Raw genomic sequence first — 15,070 nt, forward strand, 5'->3', positions numbered from 1 at the left:
TTATTATGGAGTTGGAGAGTAGAAGGAGGGTTGATCATGATGAAAAAGAGGATGAAAAAGTGGGTTATAGTGGATTTGATGAAAACCCTAGACAGGAGTACCCTGGTGAGGAGGAAGAGAGTGAACATGATGAGGCCCAAAAAACTAAACAAGACCAAACCCCATTGTGGAAATTTGTTTCTAGGCTTGAAGGAGGGAAAGGGAGTGGAACCACAAAATTTGCATGCCCCCATTGCAACAAAATTTACACAGGTTCATACACCCATGCCAGAAGGCACCTCTGTGGGAAAATCCCATGGGATGAAGATAAACTGATAGGAATCAGAACTTGTGCAAGTGTGTCAGCAACGAATAGAGCCAAATAAATAAGGGAAGAGGAGGAAGCCCAATACAAATCTAAAAAATCAAAGGGTTTCTTTGAACATAGCTCATAATCACATCAACATGCACAAAGAACTCCTTCAGCATCCTCCCATGGATGTGGATATGGAGGCACAGGAACAAACATCTCTTTAAGGCATAGAAGCATATCAGATTTCCTTGACGAAGGGTGTAGGAATCATGTGGATTCAAAAATTTACCAATTTCTCTATGCATGTGGGATACCATTCAATGTTCTTCACTCACCTTATTGGCATGAAATGGTTTCTGCCATAAATGATGTCCCTAAAGGATACAAGAGCCCTGGGTATGACAAGGCTAGAACCGTTGGACATGATCATGAAAAAGCAAAAATATCACATTCTTTGAGTAGAATGACAAATTTTTGGACTGAGCATGGGGTGTCCATTGTATCTGATGGATGGACAAATGTAAAAGGCAAGTCATTGATAAGTGTTCTTGTTGTGTCTGTTAGTGGTGTCATCTTTCTTTCAACACATGATTACTCAAAGAAGTTCAAGACTGGCATCAACATTGCAAAACCATTACTTCAAACAATTGAACGTATTGGGCCATACAATGTCATGCAAGTCATCATTGATAATGCTACTAATTGTAAGGCAGCGGGAGCAATTATTGAGGATAAATACCCCAACATTTTTGGTTTGCGTGTTTGGTTCACACAATGAACCTTTTGATGCATGATATTATTAAGAATAAAAACCAAAAATACAAATGAATTGGTGATTTGTACAAGAGAGGAAAAAAATGATAAAATTTATTACAAATTATAGCAATACCCATGGGTTTTCCGTAGTCACTCAAGATTGGAGTTGTTGACGATTATGAAGACTAGATTTGCTAGCTATTACCTCGCCTTCAGACGCCTTTTGAAGGTAAGAGAGTCATTGGCTAGCACAGTATCAAGTCCACACTCGAAGGTATTAAAGGAAGAGGCTACAAATGCCGCTGACAAGCAAGGTTTTGAACAGGTGGAGAAGACCGCTCTTGATGGTCTGTTTTGGGCACGAGTGAGGCAAGTATTGGAATTCACCACGCCCATTTATAACATGCTTCGTTTTGTAGATACAAATAAACCAGTGATTGGGGAGCCATATGAGCAGATGGATACCATGTTGGGACAAATAAAAGATATTGTTCAAAAAAGTGATCCCAACTTGTATACATTGATTCACAATTGTGTGTGTACACGGTGGAATAAACTTAATGTTCCACTACATGCCTTTGCGTATATCCTTATGCCAAAATACTACTCTCCATCTTTATTGGGCCAATCTGCACCTAGGGGTGGTGTTAGGGTCAAACCCCATACAGATCTAGAGGTATCTACAAGATATATGCAAGCATTAGACAAGTTGGTACCTAACAGGGAGGAATGTGCTAATCTATGTCTTGAAATTGGCAGATACTTCAGTTGCACTGGTTTGTTTGGTTCTTTGCATGCAATGGAAGATAGAGATAGATTTGATGCTCTCACATGGTGGGAAGCATATGGCGGCATGGGACTTTTGCCAAAATTGGCAAAAACAGTTCTCTCACAGGTTGTAAATACTTCTTCTACAGAGAGGTGTTGGAGCACCTACAACTTCATACATAATGAGAGAAGAAATAGGCTCAATAAAAACTGGGCAGAAAGCTTGGTTTATGTGCACTACAACTTGAGGTTGCTAAGTCATTATTGTGATCAGGCTTATGAGGATCCAACATATAAAATTTGGGACAACCACCCAGAGGACGATAATTTGGAGGATGGCATTATACATCTTGAAGAAATGGAAGCATAACTTATGAGAGATGAAGATGAAGTAACAACAACCATGCCACCCCCACCATCCAATAGCAGTGCTAGTGCTCGAGTTCCAAGTATTGTTCCTTTTTGTCCTTGCCTCCATGTGGAGGGCATGTGCCTTCTGGTTATGATCATGCAACTGTGCGGGAGGAGACTCCTAGAAGACCACCACGACCTGCTCAGAAATTAGACATTTCTCGTGGCAGCAAGAGGAAGTTGTAGATAATAGATATACTTGTCTTTTCTAGTTTCTAGTAGTTTTAATAACTGTTGACTTTTTCATATTTATTATGATATTTTTTGTAAACAATATATGACAATTTAAGTTTGAAGTTTGAAGTTGGCAACTATAACTCATTGGTAATGAATTATGAATATGATGCTTCGTGAAAGCTGAAAGTTGGTTCATTTCATTTCATTTCAAGTTAGATATTCTTTGTTGTAATGGTTACACTTAGAGTTAGCTTACAAGTACAACTTTGGTGATCAATTATGATAAATGTTATATATTGAATTTTGAAAGCTTGAAACTTTAAGATTGATGAATCATGAGACTCAATATGTTGTATGTTACTAACTTGTGGACATGGTTGATGAAGATTATAACTTCTAGATGAATGTTGTTATATGGTTCAATCTATGTTTTTTATGCTTTTTATATCTAATTCATCATTATACATGCTTTTGTTGACATATATGCATCAAAATATAAAAAATATAAACATATATTATATAAAAAATCGCTCCCGGAATTGCTCCCAAACTCGGAGCTTCTGAAAATGTCGCTCCCGCTTCCACTCCCGCTCACCGTTTTCGCTCCCACTCAAAAGTAACCTTGGGTAATAGAGTCTACAAGTCCATCATTGTCATGTATGGAAGACCCTTTTGGGCATGTTAAATATTGTAAAGAAAATTTATTTGAGTCAAAAATAGAGTCAAAGACCCTCCAAGACCTAGTCAATGTGCAAGCAACAAGTCAACCTTCACAAGAAACAAGTCACCCTAAGGATAGTGACATGTTGGCCTACAAGATGTAACAAGAAACCTATATATATAGGACTCGACCTCATTTGCAAAGGACATCAATCAAGTTTGTGGAAGCACAAGAAGAGCAAAGGATACCTAGCGAAGGGAAGGAGAATCTAAGGAAGAGGAAAGCAAAATTTTTAAGGATTGTTTTTGGGCTATACACCTCACACATGCGAGATATTTAGGGCTACTTTCTGCTGCAGAAGTACCGAATTGCAGTCACACAAGGAAGCCGAGATTTGTCTCTAAAGAAGTCTCCATTGCAAGCTGAGTTTCCTAGGAGAAGAAGCCATCCCAAGCGAAGGAGAAAAAGAGGGTAAAAACACCTTATTCTTCCACACGTGCAGAAACTAGGGTTTCTGCAGTAGCTGAAAATTGCAGTCCCAGTTGCAGGTCCGAAGTTGAGGTCGAAGCAGAGAGTTGCAGCAGTTGTGAAGCTGGATTGACTTGGGTTGACTTTGCTAGAAGAAAGTTCTTCAAAGGAGAAGTTTGACTTGGTCTTGGAGGGGTCTTGGTCAAGGGTCATAGGTCTTGGAATTCCTCATTTGAAGGTCTATTAGAAGAGTTTTTGTGGCTTTTCCTCTCAAGGGGAGAGGTTTTGGCCCTGGCTGATAGCCTATATCTTTTGTCCTCTTGTCTCATTGTTCTTTATGGTTTGGTAGCTGTTTGATGATAAAAACATAATAATAAATAAGTGAAAGAATAAGCTAATCAAGTTAAGTTTAAAATGCATCACAAGCAGTTATCAAAGCAAGAGAAATCACCTTATCTAGCTGCCCTAAATTTCTGAACATATCGGACCACTTAAGCATCATTCATAAGATGCCATATGTCACTTTAACCAAAGTTAAGTTATATGACAAAACGAGAAATGCATAATCTTATCAATTAATACAAAAACTAGGAAATAGAATGCTTTCGTTCTTTGTCTCAAGGAATCAAACATATTCAAACAAATCACATAACCAATTTGAATAAGCAACTGGTAGAACTCAAGGGACGCAGAATGTACAAAAGAATTATGCAATCACATAACAGCTGTTAAAATTTTCGAGTGGAAAAATATCACTTTTAACTCCACATAATTCTAAGAAGAAACTACATGAAGAAGGGAAATATATTGAATTGAAACAGAATTGTAGATAAAACTTACAGCACGTAATAATGCCCTGCGATCCCTCTCTCGTGAGTTCTTGATTGCCTGTAAATCAACACAATAAATAAGTATTGAATTTGACTACTTACCATTCAAAATAAATAGACCTTTTATTACCACCCTCATTAATAAGGATAAAAAAAAGGAAGATCTCCAACCTCCTCCAGTTGTTTGCGCTCAGCCTCAACTTCTTCAACATCTCTTAAAGCAAAAATTGGTGTTTTAATTAATTTGAAAGATAAACAGCATTGCACAGTGATCCAAGACTATCTTTTTCAACCCAGAATTAGCACTAAGCTGATGATTTACAACATTACCTTCCAACTATATTATTCACAACCTGACAACATTTTGCACAAACCCCACGTTGTTTTGCACAGGCTGCAGTTTGTTTGACAGATAATAAAAACTATTAGATGAATTAGTGATAACTACATTTGTATGAAAAGTGCATTACAGAAAATATGCAGAGAGGAAAAGATTTACATGAAATACAATATCTTTCTTCACCTGAACAAAGGTTGTGGTAGGCTTGTCGAACTGCTCGTTTACCACAATGATTACTATTTTTACATGAAATAAAAACATGTTTAGTTCAATAAGAAAGGACAACGACCAGTCACGACTCACAACAAATTCCCAAAAGGTAGCTCCTCTTGAACAACACTCAACTAGAATTTTACTCTGTACCTCTATCCCACATATCCATAATTGAGTAAATTATATACAAGTCACAAAAAACTTGGTCACGAAAGGGAATTGAATTACCAGTAAGAAGAACAAGCAACTGTAATATTTTGGAATGCTTTTCTTTCTCCCAAAAAGCACAAATTCAGAATTTCCATTACTATTTTAAAGAGTAGTACACACATAAATTTAAGTCTGCCTTGATTACAAACCAACCTAAATATAACCTAGACATTGACCTGCCTTCTAAGCACAAGATATTGAAGCCACTACTGGACAAAGGTATGGAAATTGCTTATAACATCGATTTTACAAGAGTACAAAGTTACATCATATCCAGCAACCACTAAATTGAAAAAATACACAAGATGACAATATATGCTCAAGGTCTCCATAAACAAAAGGGTCCAAAGTGCTATCCCCTGTCAAATGGCTCATTGTCCACTGACAACTCATTAACCAGCAAATACACGGTTTCCTTGGCACACACACATATACCTTGTGATTTGTATCCCTAAAACATAGGAAAAAATGATCTCATCATATTTCCCTGCAATTGTCAGCGCGCACTTTAGCAAAGCCTCCAAAACCAGTATAATTTACCGGCTATTTATTGTCATTGCATTAATCATTACAAGTCAACCTGCATCTATGCAGATGGAAAGTTCAGTATCAAAGACGGCTCGAATGACTCCCCAAATTTCAGGAGACAGCACAGGGCACGGGATTTATTGGACCCCACCTTTCCTTTGTTATAGGAAAAAAGGAAACATCAAAAAGTTCATAGCTTTTTTATCAACGAATTGACTAGTCAACAAAATAGTCAATGGTACATCAGAACATCCAACTATCTCATTTCAAATTCAATTAGGACAATCGATACATCCATGCCTCATGCAACGATACAATATACATCTCAATCTGGCATGGTATGAAAGCTTCAAGTGACAAAATTTTGTATCAATTTAGTATTAAAAGGACTGCCAGAGAATGACATGAGTTCTTTCAAATAACTTATGGGGCCCTCCCATAGAAATAGAAATCAGAAAAATAATTTTGCTTTTTCACAATTTTTTTATACTTTTTTAAGATAAAACTTCCCCACCAAAGGGGCGCCTAAGCCCTGTTGACCACTCCATGTCAACTACCCTATAGCAGTACACATTTTCGCAAAAAGAATTCCATCATGCTAGAGCATTCAGATTATCCTGGATTCACCATCATCAGTCTATCAGAGTTGTAAACTCATTCAGCAATGTTTGTAATGTAAATGATCCTAGTAAGACCACATATGTATGTAACAACCTAGGTAAGTCTATTATTTTGACAATAATTTTCATCCTAGGAGGTTTTTAGTCTCACTAACTCATCTATGTTTCTAAACACGGATGATCGGCAGAGTTTTTCCCTCCAGCCTCACCCCAAATCTAGGGTGGAATTTGTGATCAAGGTCTTAGGTGAGTCCTAATGTTTTTAGTCGAGTCTTTGTAAAAATGATTTGGGAATAATTTAAGCTAATTGGCTAAATTATTTTATTCGAAATCACTTGGTCTACTTGATCATATTGAGTCGCAAAATTGAGTAATAAATTGAGTGTCTATAACGAACGGGTGTTCCCCCTTTGAGTGTTGAAATTGTAATATCTTGATGTAAAAAATATTTTGGTGTATGGTCCCTCATATTCAAACACCATGGCTAAAATATTAGAGAGTGGAAAATTTATCAATCCCCTTAAGTGTCAATTAATTAAATTTTCTGACAAAAATAAATTAAAATTCTGAGCCAAAAATTTAATTAATTAGAGTCAAAATTAAAATCCTAAGCCAAAATTTTAATTAATTAGAGTCAAAATTAAAATCCTAGAGAAATTAAATTCTCCAAGTGGAAAAATTCGTCGGTCTTAAAGAAATTAATTTTTGGAGGTCCCCACCAAGGGAATATTGGAAATTTCAAAAATAATTGGACCCTTGGGCCTCGGTTGTTAAGTCAAAGTCAAAATCTTGAGGAAATTAACTCAAAATAATTAATTTTGAGCTAATAAAAAATGTTTTAAATGAGAAATTCGAAAATTCCTCAAAAATAAAGATTTTCGACAGGGGAGATTAAAATACGATCAAACATCTATCAACGGTCGAGATTATTTTGATGGGGATCAAGCCAACGAGCCATTACTTTCCACTTTAAGGATTTATCTATAAATTAGAAGTCATTTTGCTTCTCAGATACATAAATTTTTTGAAAAAACTTTTGAATCAAGCTATGCTATTGTAATATTTTTCTAGAATTAATAGAAAAGACTTTGGGGTTTATTCATGGTGGTGTTCCTCTTCTGTCTACTAGTAATATTTTTCTGAATCATGTGCCTAAATGCTCTATTGAATTAAATTTTATAATTTTTCGTTTCATTAGCCATCAGTTGGATTATCTATTTGCACGAATATCTTGCATTAAGTATTGGGTTTAGAAAAGCGTTCTAACTTGATAGATCTAGCAGGTATCTCTAGATCTTGAGGGTTTTAACGTGTATTTGGCCCCTCTTGAAGCTAAAAATTTAATTTTAAGTGTGCAGAGATCTAATCAGGATTCAAATCTTGGGCGTGAGGGGAAGTCTTCAGTTGGACCAGCCTACTCCCACGTCCAGAGACTTAAGAGCCCATTGTGCTAAATTTATGAGATCTATTTTACGATTATTTGTTTTGTCGAAATCTTGATCATGGGTCAAAATTAAAAATTATTATTTACTCATTTATCTCCAATTATATTGTGCTTATTCGATAGATCTGGCTAATAAGAGTTTGTTTCCACTGATCTAGGAGCGAAATTCTACTCATACTCTCCTCAGATCCAATAGATCTGTGTATTTTTGTAAATATTTTGTATAAATCTATTAGATCTAATAATTTTATAAATAAATTTAGTTTCTAATCCTTGTTTGCAGCGAGGGTTTTTGGGGTTTAATTTTTATTTTTATATATATTTGGATTTGGGCTTTTGAAATTTGAATTTTGCAGGTGAGATTCAAACCAGATCTGAAGAATTATCAACGATTTCAAGGGTTTCAATTCTTTAAAAAAATCAAGGGTTTCTAGAGGTGGATCAAGGCCTAGGAAGGCAAGATCCACCCTCTAATTTGCATCCCTAGGCTCAACGCTCAAGATCTGGAATAAAAACATCAAGCTTTAGGATATTTTGTGATCATTTGAAGATAAATCCTAAATCTGAAGCAAATTTGAAATTTTGGTATAGGGTTTTGTGATTTTTGGGTTTGCTGGACAAAATAGCCCTAGTTGTGAAGTCCTTTATCCCTGTCGTCTCATTCTCTAGTGGTTCGGAGGCCTAAGCAGCCTCTCCAAGGCCTCCTTTCCCTTCTCTCCCCTCTGCTATAACCTCATTCACCTCCGCTGCACTCAATCACCTCTTAGTCAGCACTCTCCAGGCCCTCTGCTTCCCTTTTCTTCTCCTTGTCGTAGCCTTATTTCTCCTCTCTTTCTCTCTGTCAGCCTTATCTCCTCATCCGCTAAACCTATCCTCCTCTCCACTTCCCTTCTTCCCTTGCGGCTGCACCTAAGAGGTCTGTCTCCGAAAGCCGCAACTCTTTTTGGCCTTGTCCTAATCGCCAGGCCTCATCCCTACCCTATTTTCCCTTTTCTCTCCTATCTCCTAGCCATGATCTACCTCTTCTAGCACTCATTCAAACACATCCCGAGATATCAGTAATTTTTGGGGCATTAATATATTGTCGACAGGGGTTACAGCAGTTGTTTTCCATCATCATACGTCTCTGCCACTCCTCCTCTGAGATATGTATTAGTACTGGGCTATATTTACATATATAACAAGGGTTTTGTCTAACATGATTTGTGCGCAAGTGTTGTGCTTCATTGGAAGATCACTAAAAGCAATAGATCTTGAGCCTTTATACCATATTCCATCACACCCTACGTCTACAAATACACATCATCTGAAATACTCTATGTTGCACGGGTTACCGCACCCGGGGGTGGGGTTCTCGAACCCATCCCGGGTTCCCGCACTTAAGTACCGGATTCGGGTATGGGTTCTTCCCAGAAGAACCGGGTTCTTACATGAAGAACCAGGTTCTTCAAAAAAAAAAATTAGGTTCTTTTCTTTTAATGGGTTCTTTGGGTTCTTCGGGTTGGGTTCTTTGGGTTCTTCATAAAAAAAACTATATTAAAAAAACTATATTTTGAAAATACATACTAGGATGTGGATACGGCATGCATGAATGACATGTTTATGCTACTTATAACTTTATAAGTTATTTCAAAAATTCAAATATAAAATAAAACTTTACATGTAACATTGTAAGATACTAAGATGTCTAATGCCAAAGCAGCGAGTCCAACATTTACTTAACTTAAGTAAATGCTAGACTCAGCTATTTTGGTGAAACTTGGGACAGATTTTGTCACACAGCTGACTGAGATACACTAGCCAAGTTTCCTACAAACTTAGGAGTACGCTCAAAAATCCTAAAGTATTCTGAGTTCTCAAAGACTCAACATTTTAAACTTTATTTTATTGGGCTGCCTTTTGTGTTTGGTGGGACAGCAGTGAAATATATGCTGCCAGCAGCAATAATTTATACTTTAATGTAGCCACAAGCCTGAAAAAAAAAACAACAGAATTTATATGTAATGATTCAAAATATATATAGTATAAAAAACGCTCTCAATCTGGAAGCTTCTAAAAATTGTGTCCCCCACTCTGGCTCCCACTTCCAAGCAGCCTTGGTTCTTATACCTATTAGTTTTTTTTTAATAAAAAGGGATGCAATAATATTGGAGGTCAAATAACTTGTATTTTCCAGTTTTTTGGTCTTTGAGGAAGCCATTGTTCCTTAGGCTTTAGCTATTCAAGATTTTTATTTTAGTATTTTAAAATTCCCTAGTTCATGTTTGAAGATGCCTTAAAGCAAATTTTGAATGTAGTATGACAATGGACATATATCATGATTCATGATTCTTATTAATATGTAAACAATGAACAGTTTTTTGGTGATAAATTTTGAAATTTCAATGTCAATGTTGAATGTTCTATGATGTGCATGTTTAAATGATTAAAGTTTTCTTGTTTAAAGTTGAAAAAATATACAAATTCAAATTTCATATATATTATTAATTATAATTTATAAAATATAATTATTAAAATTTAATATTATTATATTACCCAACGAACCCACACACCCTGTTTCCAAAAATTCTGTCCCCGTCCCTGTTCCCGTCCCCGTCCCCGAACCCACGTTTCCTGGCAACATAGGAAATACTCCATTGCAGATCCTAATCACATTTAATAGTCGTAATAATCAGTCGAAAATACTCAAATTTGACTCATGACAATTGCAAAATTACTCATAAGGATTGAAATATGATTTTATGTGATTTAAGGACTGATTTGGGTGACTGGTATCATTGTTTTAGAGGTCTGATATAGAGTTACAGTGGCAAAATTCATCACAGCAGTGAACAAGGATTAATCCAGCATATTCGGAAATCATTTATATCTATTTATCTAGCATCTGTCGTAAACTTTGAGGACTGATATATTGTTATTTCTGAGTTAAATATGGTCTGGTATAAGCATTGAAAAGTCTGTAAGGGACATAATAAATGGTATAAAACAGTTGGCAGTCATCTCACCTCATTAGGCGTTCATTCCTTTGCATCTATTTCTCCTTGCGTAAGTGTTATCTAGCTACTGTCAGCATTCCTCTCTTCACTGCCTCACAATATCTGTTTGCATTGACATTTTGAGTGCTCTCATTCAATCAGGATAAGAAGGCAGGTTTATGACTGTTTTGGCATCCTTTGGTATCATAAGTTACATAGAGGCTCTTGATAATTGGTTGATGTGAATAAGAAGAATATTAATATTTTTGTGAGTTTCCTAAAAGCACATTCACCTCATGATTTGATTGCTTAAGTAAATATATTGATATTGGTATCTATTGTTTCCCCATACATTGGTGAATAGCGCTCTTATCATTGGCATTACTGATATCTATTGGTCAATGATAATCTACATTGGCATTAATATCGTAAGTGCTCAAGCCCTTGTTTATCTAATTGAACATCTTTGAAGTGATTGGAATTTAAGTGATATTGACATATCTTGAAGGTTTTCTAATTGAGAGCATTAGTAATTTTATGGTCTATCTTAGTCATTGACATTTGTCTTGGAAGAATTTAAATTGCCTCAATCGCTATTCTAAATTGCATTCTTGTGGGAGATAAGTTTATTTCTTTTTGTTCAACATTGGCACTTAACTGTCACGTCTTTGGTAATAAGATTATCATTTTCATTTCTAAGCACTCGTTATCACAAATAAATACTAATCGTAACTAATGTACTTAATTCACACAAGCAATCTTAAACCAAACCCACTTAACATCCGTGCATTGCATCCTAAGTTTAGTTGCATTAAAAAGTTACCTCCAAGCATAAGCTTGGTTGATAGATCTCTAGGGCATCCCTTCTCATTTAACTTGAGGGATTTTGGCAACTCTTCGATGGTTAACACAGTGACCTTGCTGTCGTCAAAGCCACAGTCTCTGCAGCACCAGAGGCATCGGGTGGTAGGAGCCTAACAGAAGGTATCGTTAATCAAGCCTTTGTTTGCTTCTTGTTGGCCTCCTTCCCACAACCTACCTTGGAGCCCAGCTTCAAAATAGTTAAGGGAAGGTCAAACTTAGATTACACATTTAATTAAAATTAACCAAGATCTTTGCATTTCATGAAGGTCTTAGGAATTGCATTTCATATAGGATAGTAAAGCATCAAAGCAGCAGGCGTCCATCTGGTACTCGGTCTCAATTTTATAAAGCAAGAGTGTTGACTCTGTAAGGCACTGGTCTCAAATATATAATTTCAATCTAATGCTTAAAATCTTGCTAGATTTAACCAAGTGCAAGGCCACTCAATTGTGTGTCTCGAACTAGTTGGTTCCCAACTTGTCCTTCATCATTTCATTTCCATAGCGTCTACCCCCCATAACCTGCTATTGGGAGATAGCTAGAACGGAGAGGTTAGGGATCAGAGTGACAGCCCTCAACTTGAGTCGTTGTCGCCGTACCTATACACTCTGAGCGACAACATTTTTTGGCACCGCTCCCGGGGATAGATTTTTCTGTCCTTGGTCCTCACGACATTTGTTTTCAATCTTTCATCTTTATCCTTCATCTTTCCATCTTTTCATTTAAGTCGGCAACACCACAATATTTTTTGATGTCATTGTCGAGGACCAATTTATTGGACCTTGGCTTTGCGACATCGGTCTTAATTAGTTTCATCTTCTCATTTCTCATCTTTTCAGTTTTCCCACCAACACCACATTTTTTGGTGTCATTGTCGGGGATATTCTATTCTCGGCACTTCAACCACATTTCCTCATCATATATTCATTCTTCATCATGTTTCATCTTTTCATCACCTTATCTTTTTCCTCTCACTAATCCTTTCATCTTCTTTATTTGCACCTTTAGCACCTGGATAGTCCGGTTGGTTTCCTGTTTGGGTGGCAACTCCACTTATTCATCCATTATTTCTCAAACAAGAAACCCTCCCTGATATCCATCTGCTGGATTTTTCCTCTTGGATGTTGGAGCTAGATGGACTCCACTTCTTTCATTTCTTACAAGAATTTCTGTTAGAAGCTTGCTTCTTGTGGATCTCTTGATTTTCCTTAGCAAGGATCTCTCCCTCTAGCATCCATTTGGCCCCTCCTTTTCCCTTTAAGCAAGTCATCATGAATGACTTGTTCAACCCTTGTTGTTTTACTAAGATTCCTCATGGTGTTCCAGAAAATGTCATTAATAAATTGCCTTCTTTCACGGGTAATAATGCACTCACTGCTAGAAATCATCTCTTAAGGTCTGCTCGTTGTATGGAAATATTTTGTGGCTCAGCACGACATAACCATGAAGATGTCAAGATGCAGCTCTTTGTCCTTTCCTTGAAAGGTGATGCTAGAGATTGGTTTTGCAATTTTCTTGATGATTCCTTTGATTCTTTACAAGACATCATCGATGCTTTTAAAGATAGATATGGAGATCAAAGGGGCTCACCTTGTGCCCCTAGTACTATGAAGAAATATGCAAGTGATCCTGTAAAGGACCCAGTTATCGAAGAAAGATTTCAAGAAAATGCACCACATCAAAATATGCCATATTGCAGGCATTGTGACCATTCTCATGATGGATCCACTTGTGTTGTCGCAAGAAGAATCCTCGATAGTGAAAGAGTAGGGACGAAGGATCAAATTAATATTGATAATAAAAATGAAAATGATAAGCATCTTATCGAGGAACTAAAGAAAATGATTAAAGTCATGCAAAATCATTTGATCACTATGGAAACAAATCATAAAGAAGAAATGAGTCTGATTCAAGTAAATTATTATAAAATAATAAAGGGCATGGAAATCGGTTTTCATAGCAAGTTGTCAGATCTAAAATAAAAACATGATGAGGAGGTAAATATCATGAAAATTAATCACTACGATCAAATAGCCACCACAGTAAAGTGTGCTCAAGAGATGCAGGCTATGAGGTCCCATATGTAGAATCATTTGATTTTCATAAAAGCAGATAATGACAAAGTAATGGACGTTGGTCACATATGTCTTCAGAATAAGTTGTTGACCATGGAGGAAAGACATGCCAAGGAAATCAGTGCTATGAAGGTTGAACACTCTAACCAGATGGATGCCATCAGAATTGAAAAGACCACTCTTCAGGATAAGTTGCAAATGATGGAAAAGACATAAGTTTCGGGACTTCAGCTCAGACCGAAAGAACTCGGGGGCAAGCACAACGGGTTTTGCACAACTCACAGATCTCCCAGTCCGCTGAAGCAATTCCCATCTCATCGCGAGGAGGTCACTTTTCCCATTAAGGACAAGTTGACTATGGTTACAAAGGAAGTTAAGAAAGACCAAGCTTATGTGTCACCATTGACAGAGTATATTCAGAATAAGATTGGGCATACTTCAGATTCTTCAGACCTTTCCTCCGAACATCTTCAAGATCAAGACAGGAGATCTACAGTGGTCTCATTGTTAAAATGACATCCCACTGAGAAGAAATGCAAAAAGCATAAATGAAGAAGGAAGTGGCTTGATGAGTTTGATGGCGGAGAGGAACTTGACATTCGGATAAGACAAAATCCTAATATGTAGGATTGGGCATGGCACATCTGAGAAGCAACTCACCTGAAAGTTGACAGATGCTTAGTATACACTATGTTGAAGACATTTGATGCCATAGTGCATCCTCTGTATTGTATTTCTAACCCTACTCCTTGTTATTTATTTTTGTTTTTAAAGTAGTTTTCATTTCAGCATTATCTTTCGTAGATTAAATTTCATTTCCATTTCATGTTAGTAGAATTATCACTAGTTACAGAACTTCTATTTCATGTTCTCAATGTTATATGATGATTTTTGGATTATATTTGGATGGACGCTACTTATATGAACTTGTGTGTTGCCTGACTGCAGATTCTGGATTCTCACATTCCTTCAATGAAGCAATGTGTCCCCAAGTAGAGCCAGATGTTGACCACTCTGTGTCAACTATTGTTAGGTCCCTATACTACTAGTGTAACCCCTTATTGTTATTAGTACAAACCCCTTATTATATTGTTGTGCCCATGTAGTCCCCATATTGTTATTATTGTGCCCTTACATTATTATTGTTATGTCGGCTCCGCTTATATTATGACCCCTTAGACTCCTATATATAGAAAGGAGGTCTTATCATTTGTATCATCCAAGAATTGTTCATTTACGTAATGTAAAGGAGGTTGCCCCCTCGAAGAGGCTTATTTCGAAGGCGTTCATCTATCTTTTCTATCTTTTTATGAGTTGGTTGCATAACATTTGGTATCAGAGCTTTGGATTCTAGGGTTTTCGCTGCTCCAAACAGGTCATCGTGGCATTTTCGCTATAACTTTTTTTTTGTGATGTTTCAGAAGCTAAAAAGAAAACC

At 36.7% G+C, this 15,070-nt stretch overlaps 1 protein-coding gene across 4 annotated transcripts in view; it reads right to left on the bottom strand.

Annotated features, from left to right (window-relative positions):
* The window catches only part of LOC149142378 (small acidic-like protein), a 270,282-nt gene that overhangs the window by 153,437 nt on the left and 101,775 nt on the right, over window positions 1-15,070 (bottom strand). For all 4 annotated transcript variants that reach the window (XR_016265274.1, XM_089453186.1, XM_089453187.1 and 1 more), the window contains exons 5-8: window positions 4,887-4,939; window positions 4,694-4,757; window positions 4,535-4,577; window positions 4,374-4,421 (exon numbers count right to left, since the gene is read on the bottom strand). Coding sequence is in view for 3 of the 4 variants with exons in the window: in XM_089453186.1 (XP_089309312.1) it covers window positions 4,374-4,421; window positions 4,535-4,577; window positions 4,694-4,757; window positions 4,887-4,939 (208 nt within the window). In the remaining variant the exon portion in view is untranslated. The remainder of the gene's footprint in view (window positions 1-4,373; window positions 4,422-4,534; window positions 4,578-4,693; window positions 4,758-4,886; window positions 4,940-15,070) is intronic.

The sequence above is a fragment of the Pinus tabuliformis genome, chromosome X, assembly GCF_031772625.1.
Source record: "Pinus tabuliformis cultivar Carrire ecotype Pingquan chromosome X, CPIR1, whole genome shotgun sequence".
Lineage (NCBI taxonomy): Eukaryota > Viridiplantae > Streptophyta > Pinopsida > Pinales > Pinaceae > Pinus > Pinus tabuliformis.